Source organism: Arvicanthis niloticus, chromosome 3 (assembly GCF_011762505.2).
Source record: "Arvicanthis niloticus isolate mArvNil1 chromosome 3, mArvNil1.pat.X, whole genome shotgun sequence".
Classification (NCBI taxonomy): domain Eukaryota; kingdom Metazoa; phylum Chordata; class Mammalia; order Rodentia; family Muridae; genus Arvicanthis; species Arvicanthis niloticus.
In genome coordinates, this window is record NC_047660.1 from 18,369,475 (window position 1) to 18,394,465 (window position 24,991).

General features: G+C 39.9%; 1 protein-coding gene across 3 annotated transcripts in view; it reads left to right on the forward strand.

Annotated features, from left to right (window-relative positions):
- Window positions 1–1,389: 1,389 nt before the first annotated feature.
- Obi1 (ORC ubiquitin ligase 1) overlaps window positions 1,390–24,991 on the forward strand; it is a 41,064-nt gene continuing 17,462 nt past the window's right edge. The window contains exons 1-6 of one of the 3 annotated variants that reach the window (XM_076930597.1): window positions 1,408–1,532; window positions 10,481–10,680; window positions 13,394–13,529; window positions 15,541–15,632; window positions 17,186–17,434; window positions 20,743–20,831. In XM_076930597.1, coding sequence (XP_076786712.1) covers window positions 10,651–10,680; window positions 13,394–13,529; window positions 15,541–15,632; window positions 17,186–17,434; window positions 20,743–20,831 — 596 coding nt within the window. In that variant the 5' untranslated portion in view covers window positions 1,408–1,532; window positions 10,481–10,650. Of the gene's footprint in view, window positions 1,533–10,480; window positions 10,681–13,393; window positions 13,530–14,926; window positions 14,990–15,540; window positions 15,633–17,185; window positions 17,435–20,742; window positions 20,832–24,991 lie in introns of those variants that run through there. The other 2 variants (XM_034499156.2, XM_076930598.1) reach the window with 2 other exon arrangements.

Below are 24,991 nucleotides of genomic sequence, written 5' to 3' on the forward strand. Positions count from 1 at the left end.
AGCTGAAGACAGCCCCTGATTCTTAGAGACAAGGATATCGAACTACTTGGGATAATTCTCACTGCCACTAATGAGCCAGTTTTGAATTGGATTTGGCCTTCCTCGTACCAGTTGCCAGCCTCTCCAATTGCATTTTTGCCTGGTTATTTTAGAGCCAAGATGATTAGCCTCCACATTCATTTCACACAACACACACACAGAGAGAGAGAGAGAGAGAGAGAGAGAGAGAGAGAGAGAGAGAGAGAGACAGGCAGACAGACAGACACAGACACACACAGACACACACAGACACACACAGACAGACACAAACACAGATACACACACACAGATACACACAGACAGACACACACACACAGACACACACACACACACACACACACAGACACACAGACACACCATATGTATGCATATGTGAAAGGTATTGCGTCAGATGTTTAATATGTGCCTGAGGCCATGACCTAGAAAGTTGTTCCAGGCAGGGATGTCTTCTTCTTCGGTCAGGAACTTCTTTTTCTTTAAGCTGCCTCTTTCACAGAAAGATTAACAAAAGTTGCTCTTTCTAGATTTGCCGTCTCACCCACTACCTTAGTTTGTATCACTTCTCACTTGAGCTCTTTCTTGTTTACACTAAGTTGCAATTACATCCCAAATCTTACAGGTTAAGATTCATTTGGAAACATTAAGATCTTTTTCTTTGTCATCGTCGGAAAACGCTAATTTGTAACTTCACAAATTATCTCCTGGAGTTCAACAACACCTTGCACATCCTTCTTGTCCCTAAAATGAAGTCGTTAAAATGCACTGTACAAGTGCAGGCCTTGCACTGTTTGCAGTTTCCTCTCTTGGGGTGAATCGGAGGTTAAGGAGAATCCTTAAACCTCCTGGTCAGGAAAGCACAGAAGGGCTAGTTTGTCTTTGAGGAAAAAGGAGATTAAATTTCCCCAGATACCTCTGGATGATTCTATATGAAGAAAACCATTGCTTTTAAATCAGTTAAGTGCTTTAGGAATAGGAAAGAACCGTCGTTTTGATATTTTTAAATGGTTTGACCGCTTCATTATTTCAAGACCTGAGGCCACCTACCTATTCCCGTTTTGGGGAAAGATGTGAGATTGAAACACCTTAGCTTTCTCTCCTTCTTGAACTAATTACACTTTTCTTACATTTTTGAAAAGTCTCAAAACCTCTAGCAAACCATCTTTCTTCTCACCCCCAGCAATTTTTCAGCTCCTGACCCAGAGACCTGTTTGAGATGTGTTATTAATAATAGTTATTCTTTAATAACGAAAAGGGAAATGCCAGGGCGTCGGCGCGTCTCCGTCTCCGAAGCGCGCTTCCGTCCCCTAGCCCCGGCTCGCTGTGGCCCTGCCAGGCCGCCGTAGCCGGCCTCGCGCATTCCCAGCGTGGCGAAGAGCTGCTGTCGGCGGGACTTCCGTGTTGGCGGGATTCTGAACGCTGCCATGGCTCAGACCGTGCAGAACGTTACATTGTCCCTCACTCTGCCCATCACGTGCCACATTTGCTTGGGGAAGGTAATGGGTACGGCTAGGAGACGGGGTTGAGGACCAATTGCCCGCGGGGGCCGAGCGAGGCCCGGTGCCGGGCGGGGACGGGGCGTGAAGCGCAGGGTGCCAGGGAAGGGCTGACCTGCGAGCTCCTCGGCGGCGGGAGGCCGGTCCTGGGGGCCGCGGGGGCGACCCGGTTCTGTGGGCTCGTCTGGCTCCTCTGGCCCGGGCCTGGGCGGCCTGCGGCGGCTTCAGCCGGCCTGCGAAGAGCGGGTCAGCGTCTCGGCGCCGCAGCCTCCATCCTCTGCAGCCGGTGCGGCGTGCAGCGCCCGAGGCAGGTTCCCAGGAGCCTTGTCCGAGTTCCCTGGTCTCCTGACCCCCCCCCCCCCAGTGTGGTTGTTCGGGGGTTAGGGGGGGGGCACGATCCATTTTTAAAGTCCTTCCCATTTCTTATCCTCGACTGGAGGATGGCTTTTGCCATGTGGTCCAATTTGAAAAGTCAATGATGGTACGTGCCTCCTCTCCCTTCTTGCTGTTTAGGATGAGAAGCGTGTTGGTCTCTGCTCGGAGATAGGATCAGTCACAAGAGGCAGGAGATGCTCATGGGTTAGTGAAACTATCTGGGGAAAGTAGTTTGGTATTAGAAGCTGAGTTTTGAGTGTTCGCACGCGTTCGTATTCCCTTTCATTTCCGTTTGTGCCTCCGATCTCAGATTTTTTTTTTTTTTTTTTTTAAAGAGCGTGCCTTTACCGCGTGGTTCAAGAACGGAAAAGGAACTGATACAAGTCTTTCCCACTCGGGATTGCTTTTTGTATGTAGTGTGTCCGAGGATGTAGGCTGCAATTTTCAGCCCCAGGCTTAAAGGGCGGGGGGTGGGGGGTGGGGGAGATAAAAGAAACGAGTGCCAGCCAATGAGATCCCTGCTTTTTAGGTGTTGGAGGCTCAACATAGACTTCCAGATTCAATAACTAAAAGCAAGTCAGGATAGGAAGCAACTTCTAACCTTAGCGTCAGAGTAAAAGGCCAGTGAAATAGCACATGTGAGCTCTGTGGCAGGCTGAAGAACAGCTTCCACAAAAGTGCAATTGGAGCTGAGCTGTTGCTGGATCTGATCTATATTTTCTTCATACTCATAGATTCCATCAGGGCCATCTCTTGCTTCTTTCGAACATATTAAAAAAAAAAAACTTCTAGATTATTGTTTATTAAATTTGCTCCAGGATCGTCGAACTTTTTTTTAATTGAATACAATTCAGGCTCTCCCAATTATAATCTGTACCATTGTTTCCTTGCTTCTCAGTTTCCACAGCTGAAAATGTATTTAATTTTATCAACCCCATTGTAACTTGTTAGAAGGATTTGTGTGGTCCTCAGTGGGGTGGAGATAGAGTTTTGATTCCCCAGGAACATTTGAAAATACGTAGAGAGTTTCTTGATTGCCCCTAGGGGTAAGCCAATGGCATCTGATTGGTGGATTCCAGGTCTGCTGCTAGCTAAATCTCCTATGATATACAACACAAAAATTCTTCAGTTCAGAAAACCCCAGGTGAAGAGCCACCACCTTAATCAGTATATAATTCCCATTGGTGAGCCCAAGATAGCAGTGCTTTTGATGAAGAGGAGCTTTAAACATGACTCCTCAGATACATTTGCAGTTTTAAGAAGAGGGTTTGGTCATACAAGAGATAAAATGGCATAATAGAAAAACTAATGCAGAGTGTGCTGGCACGTGCCTTTAATCCCAAACTCAGAAGGCAGAGACAGACAAGTCCCTGAGTTCAAGGCCAGCCTGGTCTACAGATCAAGTCCCAGGACAGTCAAAGCTACACAAAACACCCCTGTATTAAAAAGGATGGAAAGAGACAGATGGTAGAGTTAATCTTTGTACTAAAGACTGCCCCTCCTCTGCATTCAGTGAAGAGCACAGTACCCTTTACTCCTCCTTCTCTTCCTCTTCTTCGCCATCTTGGAAACATTCTCCTATGGTGTTTTGTACTTCAACATACACACCCTGAGGAGCTGGCTGTTTACCATGACGGTTAACCTTTGCTGTGTGTGCTCCTGCCCTTTAGTTTTTAAGAGTACTGTTTTATTGCTAGAGATCTCATTTGAGAGAAATTTCATTGTAAAGACTAATAATCTCTGCAAAGAATGATTATTTTTATGTCTTAGAACTTTTGATCCCTCCGCATGTTCAGGTATTTTGCTTGGTGTGATCTGGGTAAAGGAAAATGGGTAGACAACTGAAGAAGTACTGAATTCATTGTATTTTACTACTTTGAGTATGGTCAAATAAAAGAACTTTTCTTTTAAGATTTATTTATTGTTCTTAAGTGAGTACACTATCACTCTCTTCAGACACACTGGAAGATGGCATCAGATCCCATTGCAGATGGTTGTGAGCCACCATGTGGTTGCTGGGAATTGAACTCAGGACCTCTGAAAAAGCAGTCAGTACTCTTAACTGCTGAGCCATCTCTCCAGCCCAAAAGAACTTATTTAGTTAGTGTTTATATTAGTTAATTTTTGTTTCTGTGATAAAAACACCAGGAACAAAGGTAACTAACAGAAAAAAGAGACTATGTTACCTTATGGTTCCAGGAGCGTTCATAATGGTGGAGGAGGTCTGGCTGTTGCGGCTGGAGACAAAGGCAGAGAGAGAAAGTGAACTGGAAGTGAGGTGATGCTACAGATTCTCAAAGCCCTCTCCTAGTTGTACCTCCTCCAGTAAGGCCTTAAAGGTTCTTAAAGTTTCCTTCATCTTCCCAAAATACGGTGGCTATCCTGAGTCCAAGTCTCCACATACCCAAGTTTATGGGGACATTTCTCATTCAACCACCTCATTCCACACCTTGCCTTCAATAGGCCATGTCCTAACACAAACGAGTTTGCTGCAACTTTTAAAGTCCTAATGGCTTTGCTATCTTGATAGTGTTTTAAAAATCTAAAGTCTCTTCTGAGACTTAACTGTAACCCCTCTATAAAATAACATTTTAAAAAATACATGTTTCTAATATAAGGTAGAATAGACTATACATTCCCTTCTCAAAATGGAGGAATGGGGCATAGTGAGGAAACACTACACCAAACCCAGTAGGGCACAAGGTCTTGTAGCTCTGTGTAGAGTCGGAGAGTTTATAACCAAGGGGCTTAGATGGCTCACCTCCCCAGATGTGCTGCCTGCAACATAAATCTCTTGGAGTAGTACCCCTCCCTGTGTGCGACCCTCCTTGTCAGATGGCTGGTAAAGGTTTGGACACCTCCAATATCTTGGGTTCTTCATCCACCGTGGGCTCTCAGAGCCTCTAGCCCTCTCAGCTTCCCTACTACGTGTTACCTGGCCTCAGTGGTTCACTGAAACCACAGAGGAAGAGCTCCTGACTCCCTTGCTCATATATTTTGTGCCACCTAAGGCACCAAGTTTGGCTGCCATCTTGGGATAGATGCTCAACCCACTTGGCCACGTTAGCAGCAGCTTTTATTTGCTGAAGCAGTTGCTTTCTAGGAGAAGCCATCTCTTAGGCTTTCTCCCTTTGTATGTCAGAAGCCTGGCTAGGTCGATCCTGCCCTCAGAGCTCTGTTCTTACTGTTTCTGTGCAGAGCACGAGGCCCCTTCTTACTGCTGTTCTCTTTAACAGTTGGCAGCCTCATTTTTGGCACAAGCTTTGGCTGAAACTTTTTCCCTCCAAACTGTTCATTTTTAGAATTTCTTTGTGCCCACTTGTTCTTTTTATTGTAGAATTATGAGCTATTAGTAATAACTATACCATAGACTTACTATGCTGTCTTGAAACTCCCTCTGCCAAGGAAATTTCCTTTTTATTTAGCCTTAGGCAGGTTCTTAAGGCATGGGAAGAAGGCAGGTTTAGTTTTGTCAAAAATGTCACAGGGATGCTCTCTAGCCTCACTGCTAATAGTGGCCTTGTTCTTGATGTCTTGAGCCAGCCCTCCACAGTGCATACTACGCTTGTCAGTGCTGTCTCTAGGCTCATACTAGAAAGGTCTTTTAATATCTGCATTCTATACGCTGTGTCTCCTGGTACCAACTTGTGTATCTGTTCCTTTGTGTGTGTATGCTAAAACATCATGATCCTACCTGTGGAAGGGACAAGTTTATTTTGGCTTATGGTTCCAGAGGGAGAAGCCATCATGTCAGCAGGTGGCCCGATCAGGAAGTTGAGAGATCCCATACTCAACCACAAACAGGAAGCAAAGAGAGTGAACTGCAAGTTGGCAAGGCTATAAACTCTCAGAATCAGCTTCCGGTCATGTACCTCCTTTAGCAAGGCTCTGCTTCTTAAAGGTTCCATAACTTTTAACACAGAAGTTCCCCAAACCCAGTGCCAGTAACCAGGGACAAAGTGTTGAATTATGTGCTCCTACAGGGGACATTTCTCTTTCAAAATACCACAGTAGGGAAAGCAATGGATTTTATATAGATCTCTTCATTTTCCCATGGACGCTTCTCCCCCAGGTCATCCCTCCTGCTTTTCTGCCACGTGTGTGTATTCTATAAGCTCTCCTCCCTATTAAGATCTGTCCCTCACTTTGCATTGTTTTCTTTCTATTTTTATTACCTACACAGACATAAATTTGTCTCGATCACACATATGAAAGAACACAATTGGCATTTGATTCTTGCTTCTTTCTCCTAGCATAATGATGTCCAGTTCCATCTATTTTGCTGCAACATGTGGCTTCATTTTCTATTATAACTGAGTAAAATCCTGTTTTGTGTATGCATCCTATTTATCCATCTGTCTCTCGATGGAAATCTGAATTGGTTCCATATCTTAACTATTATGAATATTGCAGCAGTACATATGAATATGCAAGTATCTCTGTAGTATGTTTACTTAGAATCCTGCTATCTGTACCACTGGTACGTCTGAATCATAGGTAGTTCTAATTTTACTTTTTTGAGGAACCGACACAGTAACTTCTGTGGTGTAGTTATCAATTACATTTGTACCAGCTGTGAATAAGGTCACCACTAGCATTGGTGGCATTTGTTCTCTTGGTGATGCCGTTCTGATAAAGATGGATGCTCGGAGCAGTTTTAGTCTTCATTTCCCTGATGGCTTAGGAGGTAGAACACTTTCAAGTATATATTGGCAATTTTTACTTAAGAAGTATTGTGTCAGTTCACTAGCCCATTCACTGATTGGATGATTTGGCTTTTTGGTGTGTGGTTTTTCCAATTCTTTATGTATTTTGGCTTCTAATGCCTGGTCTGATATATAGTTGGCAAAGATGTTTTCCTGGTCTATAATGTCTCTTCATTCTATGATTGTTTCCTTTGCTATTCAGGACTTCTTATTTTCATTTGTGCCTATTTTAAAATATTTTGCTTATATTTTTCTCTAGAATTTTCAAATTCTCATGTCTGTGACTTTGAATCCATGCTGCTTGCCAGAGTAGAGCTCTGGGTCTAGTATGACCCATCTACGTGTGTGAGGCTATCCAGTTTTCCCAGCATCAGGGAAAAAGCATCAGCTTTTGACACCTTTGTTGAGATCGGGTGGCTGATTAGGAGATGTGGCTTTGTCAGTGGGGGTGGTCTTGGAAGTTTCAAAAGCTCTTGTTGTGGTCTTCACCATGATGTTTGTGGAATAACCCTCTGAAACTGTAAGGAAGCCCTCAACTAAATGCTTTTGGTTGCCTTGGTTGTGGTGTTTCATCTCAGCAATAGAACACTAGTAACTGTTCTGTAGTAGTAGTAAAGCAGTAGTCACATTCGATATTGGCAAATACTTAGGAACATATGTTTTTAGTCATTAAAATTATGTTATTCTAGAGATTAATTATAAATAAGATTATGTCACACATTAAAAAAGGAAAAGAAAATTCAGTGGCTACAGCTGTCTGGGTTCTCTGTTCTATGCCAGTGGTTTACATGTATGTTTACATGTTTGTTTACATGTATGTTTTTGTACCGGTACAATATAGTTATTGTTACTGTGGCTCTTCAGTGTAATTGGAAAAGTCGGATATTAGGATACTTCATTATTCTTTCTGTTTAGGATTGCTTAAGTACTGAAGGTCTTTTGTGGTTTCAAGTGAATTTTAAAATTTAAGAAAATTCTGTGAATATTTGTGAGGGCTGTACATACATGTACATACGTGAGGCCATAAGGAGGCCAGAAGAGAGCATTGAGTCTTCTGGGGCTGGAGTTACAGCTGTGCACTACTTGATGTGGGTGTTGGGAACTGAACCATGATCCTTTGCAAGATCTCTATGTTTGCTCAACTGCTGAACCATCTCTGGAGCTCCAGATTGTATCTTCGTTTTTTGGAAAATGTTGATATTTTGATAGAGATTACATTGAATTTTTAGATTCCTTTCTATAATTTAGCCATTTTCAATGTTCTTCCTGACCATTAACATGGGCGATCTACCCATCATCTAGTGTCTTCTACAATTTATTTTATTTGCATCTTCAAGTTCTTATTGTGACCTTTCACCTTCATGGTTAGATTTACTCTGAGGTATTTTATTATTTTATTTTTGAAGCTACTGTCAGTTAGAAGATTTTTACTGATTTCTTTCCTGGCAAAGTTCATTATTTGTGTATAAGAGTGCTACTGATTAGCATATGTTGATTTTGTGTCCTATTACTTAATGAGGGTGTTTATTGGCACTAAAGATCTTCTAGTGGAATCTGCAAGGTCTTTTAAATCTAGGACCACATGATGTGCACACAGGGATGCTGTGAGCTGTGCTCTTCCTAGAGGACCACATGATGTGCACACAGGGATGCTGTGAGCTGTGCTCTTCCTAGAGGACCATCACACTGCTCTAGCTGAGGCCTGTAAGCAGTATAGTAAGAGTGGACACAATGTACACTTTTGTCTCCTTCATGATTTTGAAGGAAATGTTTTCAGATTTTCCTCACTTAATACATATTACCTATAAATTAATACATAGGTTTATGATCTTGAAATATGTTCATTTTATTCCTAGTTTGTCACTTTTATTGTGAAGGGATAGTGAACTTTGTCAAGGTTTTTTTTTTTTTTTTTTTTTCATGTTTTTTTGATGTGATCATGTGGGTTTTTTTTTTTAATTTTTAACTTAATCTTTTATATTTATTGTATATATTGATCCAGCTTTCCCTCCCTAGGCTGAAATCAACTTGGTCATGATATATAATCTTCTTAATGTGTTTTAAATTTTTTTTCTAAATTTATGTGTATGGATGTTTTTCTTGTATGTGTACTGTGTGTATAGTCCATGCCTACAAAGGCCTGCTTCCCTAGAACTGGACTTACAGACACTTGTGATCCATTCTATAAAGCAGTGTTTCTCAACCTTCCTAAGGCTGTGACCCTTTAATAGAGTTCCTTGTGTTATGATGATCCCTAACCATATAATCTCATTGCTACTTTATAGTTTTAAAATTGCTCTTGTAATTTTGCTATTGATATGAATCATAATGCAAATACCTGCTATGCAGGATATCTGATATGCAACCCCAAAGTGGTCAAGACCCACATGTTGAAAACCACTGCTACAGAGGCAGGGACCCAAACCTGGCTCTTCTGCAAGCTTGGTGAGTGCTCTTAACCACTGAGCCATTGCTCCAGCTCCCTTCCTGTATTCTTGTTGAGAAGCTTTATATTTACACTCATCAGTCCTACAGCCGGTCTTTCTTTCCTCTTTTCTGTGTCATAATCTGTTTTGGTATCCTGGTAATGGTAGCTTGATGGGATGAGTCTGATGACCCTTCACTTTCTAACTGTGTAATGGTGTAATGTGAGAAGTGTTGCTGTTTTACAGTTTGAGGAATGTTCTGTTTGCTCTTTCTCAAAGGTTTGGCAGAACCTAACAGTGAGTTTGTTGTTTCTGGGACTTTACTTTGTGAAGCTTTTGATTACTGCTTCAGTCTCAGTTGATCCGGATCTGTTTAAGTTGTTGATATCATCTTGATTTAATCTTAGTAGGTTTTGTGTCTACAAATTTCTACACTTCTTATAGATTATGCAGGCTTGGGGTATTTACGTTTTAAAATACTCCCCAACAAGCCTCTGGATTTCATTGGAATCTGTTGTAACATTTTCTCTTTTCTTTTTTTTTTTTAAACATTTTCTCTTCATTTCTGATTTCATTAAAGTGTCTCTTTCTCTAATTTGGCTAAGAGTTTGTCAATATCATTTATCTTCTTAAAGAACCACCTTTTTGTTTGATTTCATTTATTTTTCTTTAGTCTCCATTTCATTCATTTTTGCCCTAGTCTTTATTATTTCTGGCAGCCTTGTTCTTATTTTTATGACTCAACGTACATCATTATGTTATTCATTTAAGATCTCTTTTCCAGTGTGAGCACTTGTAGCTGAAAACTTTGGTCTTAGGATGTTATATCACTTGATTATATAACAAAAGTTCTGGGAAGTTGGTTTGTAATTTTTATTTGCTTCTTCTTTTGGGGGGGTGGGTTTTTTTGTTTATTTGTTTGTTTTTGTTTTTTGTTTTTTTTTCAAAACAGGGTTTCTCTATGTAGCCTTGACTGTCCTGGAACTCATTCTGTAGACCAGGCTGGCCTCGAACTTAGAAATCTGCCTGCCTCTGCCTCCCAAGTGCTGGGATTAAAGGTTAAATATTCACATTAAGTCCTTAGTAACCTACTGGTCATCAAGAATGTATATTTAAATCTCCAAGTATTTGTGTAGTTTCTTTAGCTTCTGTTGTTGTTGGTATCTAATTTTGGTTCACTGTTGCCTGACGAGATTCAAGAGATTGTTTCTGTTGTTTCACATGTAAAATTTTCTCTGTGACCTAGAACGTCATCTGTTTTAGCAATGGTTACATGAACTGAGAAGAACATGTATTCTGTTTCTATTGAGTGGAATATTCTTGGGTGTTTGTTCTACTTGATTGATGTAGTTTAACTCTGAAATATTTGTTCAATACAATCTGTGCATATGTATTTAAAATTGTTACATCTTCTTGACCAGTTATTCCCTTTTGTGTGTAGCAGTTTCTTCCAACTGAGAATAATCCTGGAGTTGACAGCTCCAAGCCTGGGCCTACCTGTATGCTGTTCACTACTGTAGATTCAGAATGCTTTGGTGATTCAGCCAAAAACTCAAGCATCTAAATCCTTCCAGTTCCCTACACCCTTTGCATTTGGAAGACACTCTTCAGATGGAACCTTTCTGCCCCAGAGAAGGATATGTAATCTGGGGGGGGGGGGGGCGGTTGGGGGGGGGTTGGGGAAAGTGGGGAAGCCTGCCTAGCTGATGCACTATGAAGCTAAGTGGACCTGCCTGCCACACTTAGCTCTCTTTCCTCTGGGGCTCCTAGTGCTGGGGCTTCCCATGGGTGAAGCTGCATTTTCCACACGTTGTCCATCCTTTTCTTAGCCCTCTGTGCAGTTATATCACCAGTTTGTACATTTCTGAAGCTCCTTTTTTTGCATTGGAATAGAGTCTGTCCTTGCACTGATTTTTCTTCTTAACTCATTTTTCCATCTTATTTGGAAGGTCGCAAAGCTAACATTGCACTGCCCTCTGCAAAGCATCACCTGATAAGCAGCCTCTCCAGGGGAATGGACTAGTTAGCTTCTAAAACTCCAACACATAGACAGTAATAGCAGGTTCCAGCAGTGCAAATGATACTGCTTGGAGATTGTTGATGGACCCAAGCAGCCAGAGGAAGTAGTCTGCCTGTAGTTGTTCTGTATCATTTAAGTACACTTCGTAGAAAGCTGAAGCTTTTTCCTTACTGTTTGCTTATAGATCTTTTGCTTGAGAAGACAGGTTTGGCAACATTATCTCACTTTTTAATTTACTGTACCAAAATTTACTTCTATTAATCCTACCATCTTTCAAAGCAATGTACCAGGTGTTATAATTAGATACAAAGACTAGGTCTAATGGGGAAAGTAGAAATGACCAATTTTCTAACAAGACACAAAGCAGAAAAGTGAGCATTAAAAGAAAAAAAGTGTGCAGTTAGCACAGATGTAACCTTTCCCGCACTGCAAATATGTTATAAGCAGTAACTATTTATTTTAGTTCATATTTTTGTTGGAAACAGAGAACATCAAAAGAGGATTTCATGGTAAAGGAACCTACTCTGGCTAGGTGGCAAAGAGTAGAAGCAGAAAGGTGGGTCCCAGTAACCATCAAGTCACACCACAAGTGACTTCTTAGGGGGTCTACTATTTCCCCAGAGTCACAGGCTGGGGGTAAAGCCTTCAGCATGTGGAGCGTTGGGGAATATACAGAATCCAAACTATAACCTTGTATCCCTGGCCTCAGCAGTCTGACCAGCATCTGCCTTGGGCTCTTCCTGCTACTGAGAAACTTCTTTGTTTTCTCTGACAGCTGCCCTGTCCTCCTTCCTGATCTCCCAGGCCCTGTTCCCAGCTTCCTTTTCTAGATGCTTCTCCTGTACTTGCTAAGTGCCCTTTTCATCTAACCATTTTGCCAGTCCCAGCAATCTGTTCCAGTCCTGTGGTTTTATATGCTGTTGTCTTTTATGCCAGCAATGCTCAAATCCTCCTAATGCCAGGCTTACCCACTTCAATGATGTAAGAAACATCACCAAAACATGACTTGCACTTTCACTACATATAAAACCTGTTTCTCCTGTCATTGACACTTTAGTAAATAATATGCATTATTTTAGTAAATAATATGTATTTGATCGAAACCATCCACTAGATTGGGAATCTCTTTAACCTTTAGCACATAACCAAATGCATAGAAAATTCTTTCTGCTTTTAATTGTTTTGCAGGTTGCATTTACATAGTTTCTTATGAAGTGAGGTATCTTGATGCCCCGTATATAGGTTTTCTGTCTTCAATATTGACTTCTATAGAAGAGTGGCAGGCATGGTTCTGGAGAAGTAATTGAGAACTACATCCTGATCCATAGGCAGAGACAGACAGGGCCTGGCTTGGGCTTCTGAAACTTCAAAGTCCAGTGACATTCCTCTTCCAACAAAGCCATACCTCCAAATCCTTTCAAACAGTTCCACTTCCTGGGAACTAAGCATTCAAATATATGAGCCTATGGGAGCCATTCTTCTTCACAGCTCCACAAAAAGTCACTGCTATCCAAGGAAATACTAGAAGAAGGGACTAGAGACTAAATATGGTACTGTCTTCCTGGTATTTGGAAGTCTGGTGCTCTTAAGAAATTTTATGAACAGAAGGTAAAACTAGAACATCCATAAACACAGTAGACGTGAATTTCCAGTCATGTGAAGAGAAAAGGAGAGAAAAAAGAGAAAGAAAAAGTTATATGGTAAGGTAGGGATCAAGAAACTAGGGAGAGGCCTGGATTTGATCTTTTGTATCAACCAGCTCATGTTGAAACTACTAAGTTCTTACCAAGACTTGACTCACTCCCTGCTTCTCCCAACATATAATCACCTCTCTTAAAGGTCCTAATAGCCCAACTTCATTCTATTGGAAATGAAGTAGTGACAAAGCACACTGACTCAGAGCCGTTCTGATGATGTGGTTATTAGTGCTTTATGATGTAGTGGGATGCACTGAAGAAGTCAAACATCAGGCCGGATCAATGATGATCCTGCCATCCTTAATAGAAATCTTAATAGAAATAGACTGAAAAAAAAAAAAAAAGGTGTTTCAGACTCAGTGAATAGAAAGCATTTTGGTTTTTGATTATGAATGTTAAATACATAACAAGCACATCAGGTCACAGTTGCACTCTCTATGACCAGCTGTCTAGCATCTCTGACATATGGGAGAAACAGTGGAGTCAAGAGAAGCATCGTTTTCAATCCTAAGTATTCTCTTTTCACCCCATGTCCCCAGCTATACTTGAGAGGAACAGTTTGTTCTAAACAAAATCATATTGGGAATTCAGTTATTACAGTTGTCTTGTATTAAAAATGATGTTTCTTCTTTCAAAGGTACGTCAGCCTGTCGTATGCACCAACAACCATGTGTTTTGTTCCATTTGTATCGACTTGTGGTTGAAGAATAACAGCCAGTGTCCAGCCTGCAGAGTCCCTATCACTCCTGAAAACCCTTGCAAAGAGATTATTGGTATGGGACTATTCTATATGTGCATAAGAATAGATTTAAGATAGCTTATAAATATTTGGGAGAAGACTGATAGAAAGTTCTCATTTTTACAGATCAATATCATATATTGGGTTTATAGTGGATCTAGTGGAGTAGACTATGAAGGATCCTGAAATAACCCTCAGGTCACATGCAGCTTACATTAGAGACTGTATGAGAACAGAAATCTTTATGGTTTAAATCACAGGAACTGAGGAGGGGGTGGGGAGAAAAAGTAGAGGGTCAGGAGGTGTAGAAAAGAAGATGAGGGACTCTGAGACCCACTTGATGAAGTAGGTGACCTTTAGGTTTTGAGTGTGGGGGTGTACCCCAAAGTATACTCTAGGAATGCTGCTTGGGTGGTGGTGTGTGGGCTGTACTATAGAGTAGAGACAAAATTTGGATAGTCAGATTGGAGACTGAGGTCCAGTTAAGGATAATGTGAAGCTGATTAAGGTTTTAAAAAGAGAATTAATGCCATATTAAGAGAGGTGAGAGGAGTTAGAAACAGGAACTAGAAATAGCACATTCAGAGAGACTGGATGTTTTATTTTTACTTCAGGGGCTACACTTTTGATTCTCTTTAGTAAACATTAAAAGTGAGTCCAATTAGCCATAGGTGGACAACATCTTTCAGTAAACTCATACTTTTTGGTTCTGAGCCTAGCTTTTAACAGCTGAGCCATCTTTCCAACCCATCTTACAGAAAGTTTAAGAAGTAGTTGTAGTAATCTAAAATTAGGGGGAATTATCTTAATGACTGTTTGTGATGAAAATGGAAAGAAAGCTACATGGCCAAGAGCAAAGGACTGAGTGGGACTTGGGATCAAAGTTGTCCCTAAAGCTTCTGTCAGGGCCACAGGGGTGAAGTCTGGTCAAAGGCTCTTTCTCTGCTATGTTGATGCCATTGGGGTTAAACTCTCACATAAATCTATTAAAGTCGTTTAATGTTTTAGCTTAGCTTTCACCACATCTCTTCCTGATTCATTCATTCCTATCTAAATAATATTAATGAACTCTCTGAAGTAAGTAACCATCTCTGATGTAGTCCCTCATCCTTTCACTTGGAGAGACCATCCTGAAAAAAAGAATATCTTTAAATGCATTTTTGTTGTGTTTTTTTTGTAGTTTTGTTTTTTGGGTTGTTTTGTTGTTGTTGTTTTGTTTTTTTTGTTTTCTGGTTTTTTTTTTTTTTCTATAATCCTGCTAACTACAAAGGCAGTAATCCCAGGATTAGTTTGGAGCTCTCTGAATTAATTCATATTGGATGTATTTCTCACATATGCACACACACACAACAATCTTATATGTTCTGCTTAAATATAAATATAGTGATTGGCTTTATTATTTAACAATTGTTTTTAGATTTATGTATTCAAAATTGATACCTCAATCCTGTGTAGCGCTCTCTTCCATTGACTTTGCTATGCTAAGGTGTTTAGGTAAGTAACCACAATACGATACTTTACTGAACGTATTTCTTAGGCTGTTGGTTAATAGTGTTTCCTCAGGATTAAGGAAGAGAAAGGCCTAAATGATCCCAAAGTCCCCATCTTTTGTTCTCCGTCATGTATGTGTCTTTCCATTTCTATCACAAACAGACAATTTCCCCTAATTTTAGATCACTACAGCTACTTCTTAAGTTTTCTGAAAAATATTGCCCACCTTGGCTACCTAGAGACCCCTGTAAATGTTTGCTAAAGGGAAACAAAAGTGTAGCCCCTGAAGTAAAAATAAAACACCCAGAGTCTCCCTGAATGTGCTATTTCTAGCTCCTGCTTGAAACTCCTCTCACCTCCTAATTTGGCATTAACTTTGTTTTTTAAACCTTAATTAGCTCCACGCTATCCTTAGCTGGACCAGAGTCTCCAATCTGACTATCTAAATTTTCTTTCTGGGTTTATCCGGGAAGCTATAAAACACATATGTAAAAAGAAAAAGGCTTATTTTCATTGTGCTCCAACAAAGCAACAATCAGAATTTTCCCCTATAGGAGGAACAAGTGAAAGTGAGCCTATGCTGAGCCATACAGTCAGGAAGCATCTTCGGAAAACCAGGCTGGAGCTTCTCCATAAAGAGTATGAGGTAAGTGTGCCACACTTTAAGTGATGTCATCAGTGAACTCAAGGTAAAATGCTCCACGTGTCCATACAGCTGAGAGCCAAATCCTAGGAGACTTTGTGGGTTTTCCTCCCCTCGGGTCTTTTCTTGGAGATTTGGGGTGGCATCAGGGATTTTGTTTCTTGAGGCCCTTGTGACACTTCTACCTCTGCTTTCCAAGTGCAGAGATTACACACATTCACCACCATGCGCTCTCTGAAACCTTTAGTGCCAGCCTACACGTATTTGTTAAATACTCCCTTTTCTCTTTTAAATAGAGAAATGGTTTTAAGTAAAGACTAGGATCTCAGAGAAAAAGGAAGGAATGGAAATCTTTTTTTCTTTTCTTTTTTCCTTCTAAAATTACTTTTGATTTTATGGTTTTTATTTTTTGTGTTTTGTTTGAACGTGTGCCTATGCACTGCTTGAGTCCCAGGTACCTGAGGCCTGGAGAGGGACTGTCACCTGGACTGGGGTTACAGCTTGTTGTCAGCTACCTCAGATGCCTCAGACAATTGTTTTTAACATACTGGAGTATAAGTGATGGACTAAGTGTTCTTTCCTACATGTGTTTTCCACAATTGTGAATGTATAAATATATCAGTATAAAGAACACAATTTCTTATGCTGGATGTGGTGGTACACACCTTTAATTCCAGCGCTTGGGAGGAACAGGCATGTCGTACTGAGTTCGAGAACATGCAGGACTACTGAGAACACTGAATTCTATTTTTATTCCCCCCTTTAATGTCACAGTGGCAGCTGCATTTCAGCAGGAGATGGGAAGGGGCATTCAGACACGCCCTGACATTTGGAGTTACTTGGATTTTACTTTCTCATAGAATTTTTAAGTCTCAGATTAAGTGTCCATTATAGATGAATAAGTGGTGTTATACAGAAGAATTTATCCCAAATGTTTGCAGTCACATTCAAGAACAGCAGTTCCAGAGTAGAAAAGCAGATATTTGGAATAGCTGACTAATGGTTGATGATCCACTGTTGGTATTATTAATCTGGGATGAAAAGGGGAGGGTTTTATTTCATCCTCAGGTATTATTAATCTGGGATGAAAAGGGGAGGGTTTTATTTCATCCTCAGATGTAGAAGTGAAAATAAAAATATCACTCAAAATTCTGATTGACTGTTTTTACCAACACTTTAAATTTCTCTCTATAAAGCAATTATCATGTTTCAAATGTTCCTTCTGAATTGGAATCTACTTTTTTGTTGAAATTCATGTTTTTTTCTTAGTTTCTTAATACTTTAAACAAAATCAAAGGGTGTGACTTTTTTAAAAAAACATGGCTGTCTGTGAATTAAAATGTAAGCATTTTAAGTAGATATTGTACTAATTTTTATTAGGGTCAAAATACATTTTAAGAATTTAAATTGACTTTTCTTTACAAAACTGTTACTATATATAAAGTATTCATGTATTTATAAAAAATTGAGTGTAATATTCAAGAACAAACTAACTCTGGCTTAGCATATACAAGCCATTAGTACCTCTCTGATTATTGACTACTGTGCTTTTTCAGGATGAAATAGATTGTTTGCAGAAGGAGGTAGAAGAACTTAAAAGTAAAAATCTCAACTTGGAGTCACAGATCAAGACCATTCTGGATCCTTTAGCTTTGATTCAGGGCAGTCAAAACGAAGACAAACACCCAATGGCTGATCATCCAAGTCAGATTGACCCAGAATCAGTAGGAGAGTGGAAGCAAAAGCTCAGAACAGCCAATGAAATATATGAAAAAGTAAAAGAGGATGTGGATAAGTTAAAAGAGGTAAGTTGTAGTCTGGGGGGAGGGGAATCTATTATGGTTATTTTAATGTTCTACAATATTTTAAGTACTTTCACAAGTATAAATAGCCATATACCTTGACTCACCATTAGCTAATCTGTGAGAGCAGGACTAAACCCTGGATAAGTATTTATATGCAGTAGAAAGCTATTCGCATTAGTGGCCATTAGCTGCCAAGAAGTATCAGGTGGTTGCATTTGTGACTATAACTGGAGATGCAATAGGGCTTCCATAGGAAAGTGCTTCTTCTGGAAGAGCTGCTGCGTCTGTTTAAAGGATATGACTGTTCCCCCTTCTTTGTGGTTTGCCTTAAGTTTTTTAAGCTTTCAGCAGTGGCTGCTTTGTGTGCATTAACAAACATAATCCATTTCCCTATTTAGTAAAGAAACATGTATTTGCTTGAGTTTTGAGGCAAAATCTTGTTATATATCCAAGGCTTGTCTGGACCTCCCTTTGTAGCCCGAGCTGGCATCACACTCCCAGCGTCCTGCCGCAGTGTTAGGTTACTGGTGTGGCCCGCTGCACCCAGCTGAACAAAAGGTTTAGTCAGATCTTTTCTAGCACTACCACTGTCTAACTTGAAAGCTGAAAGAGTACATATTAAAAGTTTACTGACTGCTTCTGGGAAAGCTGTGAGTCCCTACCTTGGACACTTCTGCAGAAGAGTAAGGTGCTAGATGAGGCTGACTCCTTCTGTTGTCTACCCATCCCACAAGATAAAGAGAACATTAGTTGGGGGAAAAAGCAAACTTCTGGGATTGTTTTAAATCTGCAAGGAGACAGCTGCATGCTCTTAATACTAGAGCAGTGGCAGGTGTTGCTTTCTGGACAAAGACCAGCCTTTAGCTTAACTTCAGGAGCATCTACCCTGCAGTCAGTGGTGCTAAATGCATATAGTTTTATGGCACTCACTTCTATAGCTGCCCTTTTAACCTGTCTGTATTGCCTTAAAATGCTATTCTTGTTCTGAATTACTACATCCTGAGCCATGAAATCGTTAATGGACTCCATATGATATTTTACAGAAGAACCACTGAGTATTAGCTCTCATATCTGCAGTGAGGTTAAGTAGGGAAGAAACGTCTTCAACTCAGTGTAAACTATTTTCCATATACAAAACAAATGCTGTGCGTTTCATAAAAGGCCAGTATGAAAGGAAGAGGGGAAACTGCTTTCAGAAAAAAGAAACTACATACATACTTCACTGAATCTTTATGAGGGAAGTGTGTAGTTCATTTGTGTATTGGCAGCCAGCCTTAATGTAGACCTGTTACCTTTGTTAGAAAGTAAGCCAGACTAGAGGAACTTGGAGGAGTTATGCTGTTATCAACTGAGTTTCTCCTGTGGCTTCCGTACCTTTTCTTGAGACATCAGCAAGTTGTGTATGGTCTCCTGTAGATACCACGTTTTTGGCAGAGATATTTCTTAGAGTATGAGGCTGTATATAAATCCACTCTGGCCTTATAATGTTACTGTGTAGAATATATGAAAAAAAGATTTATAAAAATACAGTCATTTTTATATCCAGTAGTTATAGCCATCCTAAGACATCAGAATCACTTGGGATAGATTAGATAATAGACTATAAATGAATAAAAAAGCACACACAGTCTACAGATACAAAAATCAGATATGAAGTACAAATAGTTACAGTAAGTCAGATGCAGGAATACAAACTATTCAGTAAAATACAACTTGTTATGAACAGATAGACTTCTGATGCTTCTTGGATTCAGGAGAGTTGGGAACCATGAGACATCATTACCAATCAGAGCTGAGAATGTACAAGAATTAAAGTCTTTGATATTCCCAGGTACTGTCAGTAGGCAAAACTCTACTGTTTGTAACCATTATTTGCTTCTAATAGTTCAGAGCTAGCCAGCCTATAATAAGAAATATTAAAAAGCTCAGGACATACTGACAGTGATACCTGCTTTAGGAGCTGGGGGCAGGGAAGGAAATGAAGTGAGTTCTAATTTAAGTTCTTGTTGTTATCATCAAAAACTATTCACTAAGTGCCTCCCTTTATGATGCTGTGCTTGAAAGCTTACTTCATTGTTTGTATATATGAGAAGTAAGTGGCTCTACTGATATTTTCAGGGGCAGTGATGGTGTCTATCAGTCACTTAAAGAATTAACCCTCCACCATCCTGCTTTGTGTGAAGGTGAAGCAAGTGCTCAGAGCCCACAGTGAGCCTGGATGAATCTAAGTAAACCAGCTCAAAAGTAACCTGGCTAAGCTTAAGTGAGGGTATAGGCAGCAAATGAGTGTTTCCACTCTCCTTTTCTTGTGACTGTTGAGGCACAGTTGTATGTAAGTAGGTAACTAATACATTATGGAAGTTAATCAAAGCCATTGGTCAAATTTTTTAACACCTATACTTTAAAACCTTCTTAAGTTACCTTCTCTTTTTTCCTAATAGTAATTCTACAACTCATTAATTGGAAGCATGTTCTAACCATTTTTCTTGCTGGGTAAGTCAGTTTAGTGACTAATATAAAGAGTTTAATTTTTGTTAGCAATACACCAATACAGTAATAGGATTTTAAATAAAAAGGCTATTAAGAAAATTCTGAAAACTGAGGACATTGCCTATTTCAGGCTATCTGTGATCCTGAGCTTCTAGCTTCCCTCCTTTCTTTTTGTGATAGTATATATTCCAGGGAGACACTGAGTGTGTTTTAGTAATTTGTAGGTGTTGTAAAAATCAAGGGAGAAAAAGTCATGCCATAAGGACTTTTTTCTTACATATGTATGTCAAGGGACAATTGGTGAAACTCTCTAGAATATATTGCCTAAATTTTAAGTGTATCAGAATTTGGAAGACAGAGAATAAGAAAGACCTCTAAAAAAATAGTCATTAGCTTACTCATGTTAGATTTATCACTAGAGAAATGTTTTTTAACTAAGAATTAACTCTTTACCATTAGTTTGTAAATACTTACAATATAGTCTTGCCTTGCTCAGAGCATTCAATTATGGTCAAATAAAAAAAAAAAAAAAGATTCACATCTATTGGCCATTAGTAATTAGCTAGGCTTTGAGCTAGCTAACTAGCATAGTTATTACCCTGGGTACAGGATTTAGAGAGTGCTTGGGGAATGCAGGTTTTAAATACATGGTTGGACTTGCAGTTTCAGACTATCCCACTGGTGAGTTTATAGTTTTGAGGGCTGTGTCTTCTATTTTGCCCTAAGAATACACACAGCTCGTGTCATCATGTTTACAAGGAACTTTTGTGTTAGCTTGGGCTTAATTATTTTTAATTCTTTTTTTTTTTTTTTTTCAGGCAAATAAAAAATTGAAGTTGGAAAACGGTGGCCTGCTGAGGGAGAATTTACGGCTGAAGGCTGAAGTTGACAACAGATCTCCTCAAAAGTATGTATGTCACAGAGTAAAGTCACTGCTCGTCCGTGCTTTTAAGCCAGCTCTCTGATGGGTGGTGGTTCCCATTTGACTCTTTAGTCAGGAAAGCTGAATGTTTCTGAGCATCAAGTGCCAGTCTTAGATTCATCTGAGGCTAATTTAGAAGAAAGGATCTCATTCCTTACTCTTTTCTGCCTATGATGTATAAAAAAAATTGTCTTATTTTACCTAAGGCAAATGAGCCTTCACTTGGTTTTCCATATAACTATTTAATAGTACTGATGGACACTGAGATAAACAGTGTCCCGAGCTGTTTGTTAATGACATCTTGGTCATGTGATGTGTTCTGTGCCTGGTACAGTAGAACATGACAGGTTACTGCTGAGAAGTAAGAGGATGGAGGTGCAGAGAGATAGGCTCACTCATCCAGTCTGCCCAAGAGTAAGTGGTACAAGTACTGTTTGAACTCAGGATGCTGCCCCAGACTCTGACCACTTAGCGTCTATAGGAAATGCCTTGCCTGAAATAAAATGAGGCTTTGCCACCAAATCTTGGGCTGATTACTTGAAAGTACAGTGAAGTGAATTAATTCTTCTTTTATGACAGTAGAGTCTTCACTCTGTGTTAGAGGAGACAAAGTTGTAAGTTTTGACCTACTTAGCATTTAATTTGTTCATCTAAAGTGATAAGAAAGAGTTAGGAGTTAAGGGGTGAAGACAGAGGAGAGGAGAGGGGAGGGGTGGGGAAATGAGGGGAGGGGAGAGGAGCGGAGGAGAGAGGGGAGGGGGAGGGGGAGAGGAGGGGAGGGGGGAGAGGGGAGAGGAGGAGGAGAGGAGAGGAAGAAGAAAGAGGAAGAGGAAGAAGAGAGGGGAGGGGAGGGGAAGGGGAAGAAGGGGAAGGGGAAGAAGGGGAAGGGGAAGAAAGGGAAGGAAGGGAAGGGGAAGAAGGGGAAGGGGAAGGAGGGGAAGGGGAAGAGAAGAGAAAAGAGAGCATCCTTGGAGTCGTCACCCCTACTCCACCACTCCGAGGAAACAGGCAGACGTGGGGACAGTATGGCAGCAGGGTGTGCATCAGAATGTCACTATTTCTTCATTGCTGACCAGTAGATGTCATTTTTCTATTGTCAGAAGACAGAAGCAGGAATAAGTAAATAATGGAAATAGAGACTACCAGAGAAGAAGCATCCCATGTTGAAAGTAGTGTGGTCTAGGAAATGGTAAAAGTAAATCCGCCTTACACAAAGGGAGGTTACAAACCAGTGGTTAAAAAAGAAACAATAACTTTACTCCTAAGTGTTCCCTCTTCCCATCCTCTCTAGCCCTGTTTTTCTTTCCTGCCAGATAATGTCTTACTTTGACAAATTAGTGAAATAAACTAAGAAATTGTTGTTTGTATGTGGGCTTGAATCCTTTACTGGCAGCTGGCCCTGCCAGTCACAGTAATGCTTCTCCATTAGCCCTTTCCCACAGCTGAATGGAATGAAAGCTACTTTGTTTGTAGCTTTTATTTCTTGAAAAGTTGCCCACCAGATTTCAAATTCAGTGCCAGCCACAAAGATGTATGCTTTTAAATACCATGACTTCTACCAATAAATATCTGGAGACTCTTACCTGAGAAGTCTGGCCTCCTGTCTACTTGCAAACAAGCAGCCATACATCTGAGTCCAGGCTCACTGCAGTACTCACATCTTTAACTTGTGTTCCTTCTCTCTTCGTGGGAAGGGAACATTTGCACTTGAAGAGGGATTTGAACTGACCCCTATTCCAGATCAATTTGCAAAGTATTGAGGTATTAAATGCATTGCATTTGATTTATAACTTTGTTTACTTTGCATCAGTAAATCCTGGTGGAATTCAGAGAGAAGCTGATTACAGCTGAAAATACCCAAATCGGTTCACTGCAGAGTACTTGTGTTTGTATAGAAACAAATACAAAATTTTGAGAATTTAAAAGTAAATGCAGACATATAGAAATCAGACGTTCATTTCCTTCCCTGCATAGGAAGTGCCTTGACCGATTAGTTTTCCCTATTTAGTTGGTTAAGTGTAAGTGTAAAGGAATACTTACTCTGTACACAAGGTGGTGTTCTGATATAGCCCACAATCTGAGCAGACTGTTAAGACTGCACTTTAAATTTAGACACTAAAGTAAAAATAAGAACTAGAAGGTGTTTTAGTCATCTCAGGCTTCCATAACAAAATATATTTACAGTTTGACTTAAATCTTGAATAATAGGTTTATTTTTTCACAAGTGCTGAAGGCTGAGAACAAGGCTTGGCATGTTCGTTTCTGATACATGCTCTCTTTCTGACTTACCAACAGCAACTTTTTTATTACATCTTCAAAAGGTAAAGAGAGTAGAATAAAAGGGTTTTTAATCTCTCTTCTTTTAAAAACATGATTCTGCATGGTTAGGTCTTACCATTATGACCTAATTTAACTTTAATTACCTCTTAAATGCCTTGTTTCCAGATATAAGCACACTGAGACGGGGTTTCACATAATAGTCTGTGGCTGAGTCCCCCTATTGAAAACAAGGGGAACTGGAGCATTTATATTGGTTTCAAGTGACATTGTTTTATCTTTTATAATGGAAGTCTGAGTTAGCATTTATCTTTTTGCTATGTCTTTCTGTTCTGTCTTTGGTCTGATATCTAATCTTATCTAACAATATATAATCTCACAGTATCCTTGCTCTTTCCCTGTGGAGCATGTGGATGTTCTAATGAGCATATTCTTTAAGGCTTTAGTATCATCCACTCTAATTTTGTCAGAAATTTGTTGTATCTTAAATAGGTGTTTAAAAATGTAGTCCCCTTTTTTCCCCCTCTTTAGTATTTGTTTTCCTGCTGAATTCCTTATACTAGGAGTAGGCCAGCTAAAGACATTCCCAGAGCTTAATGGGTGGTGACATGCCTTTGAGTTTCAAAGCCTAACATCTGAAAAAAAAAAACCTCAACCCCAGAAATATTTAATGTGTTTCTTTTTATTTACCGTTGTAGGAGAGGCTTTAAGCTGTATAAAATGCATGCTCTGCAAACCCTGACATACCAGGCTCTTCTGCGGGAGCCTCTGTTAGAGGCCTTGCGTTTTCCTTCTTGGCTCTTATCACAACTAATCATAATTGTGTCATGTCGATCTTCTGTCTGAAATAAAACTACAACTTTTCTATTCAGAACTGTATCTACTACATGTATGCATTTTATATAACTTGATTTCCTGGTTTTAATATGTGGTTGTTGAGTAAATGAAAGAAACACACAGCCTCTGAGACTGTAAGGATAACGATTATTTAAGAAAGGAGTGCTTTCCTTGGACTTTTTGGGCTACTATAACAAAATATCCATATATTGAGTGGTTTACAAATCATAAACATTTGTTTCTCATGGGAAAAGAGGACAAAGAACATTCCTAGGCTCCCTTTTTTGTTTTGTTTTTTTGTTTATTTGTTTTTTGTTTTTGCAGGTACTAATACCATTCATGTACTAAAGGCCTCCTGTGGCCACGTGACCATTATTATCAAGGCCCTCATCCCTTTCTCCACTTGTAGGCATACATTACATTAGTGCTCAAGAATGAAGGCTTCCTTCTCAAGATCATTTATATAACTATATACCACTACATTATAATCCTCATCGCCATACTTCCTGGCCAGGGAAATCTCCAAGTTTAAAAAGTTGGATTCTTGTTGTTGTTGTTTGGGAATTTTGTTTGGTTGGTTGTTTTGTTTTTCAAGACAAAGTTGCTCTGTGTTAGACCTAGCTGTCCTCAAATTTACTCTGTAGACCACCCTGGCTTTTAACTTAGAGATCTGCCTGCCTCTGCCTCCCAAGTGCTGGGGCTAAAGGTGTACAACACCACTGCCTGGCTGAAGGACTTGTTCTTAGTCTAAGAATATGATGAAAAATATCAAGAGCATCACACCCATACACAGTGGTATAGAATGGGAACTTGCCAAGGGAGAAGAATTTAATACTGAAGTTTTCATATTTCTAAATTTCCTTGACTCCAAATACTGTTCCTAAGCTGTGTCAGCAAGGATGATTGCGTTTGTACTTGCTGGAATTAGGAACTCCTTAGTGACCACTCAACTCGAAGAACTGTGAGATTTCTACTTACAACACATGGGAAAGTTTCTTAGTTTATCACTCAGGTTCTTCCCTTATTTGTGT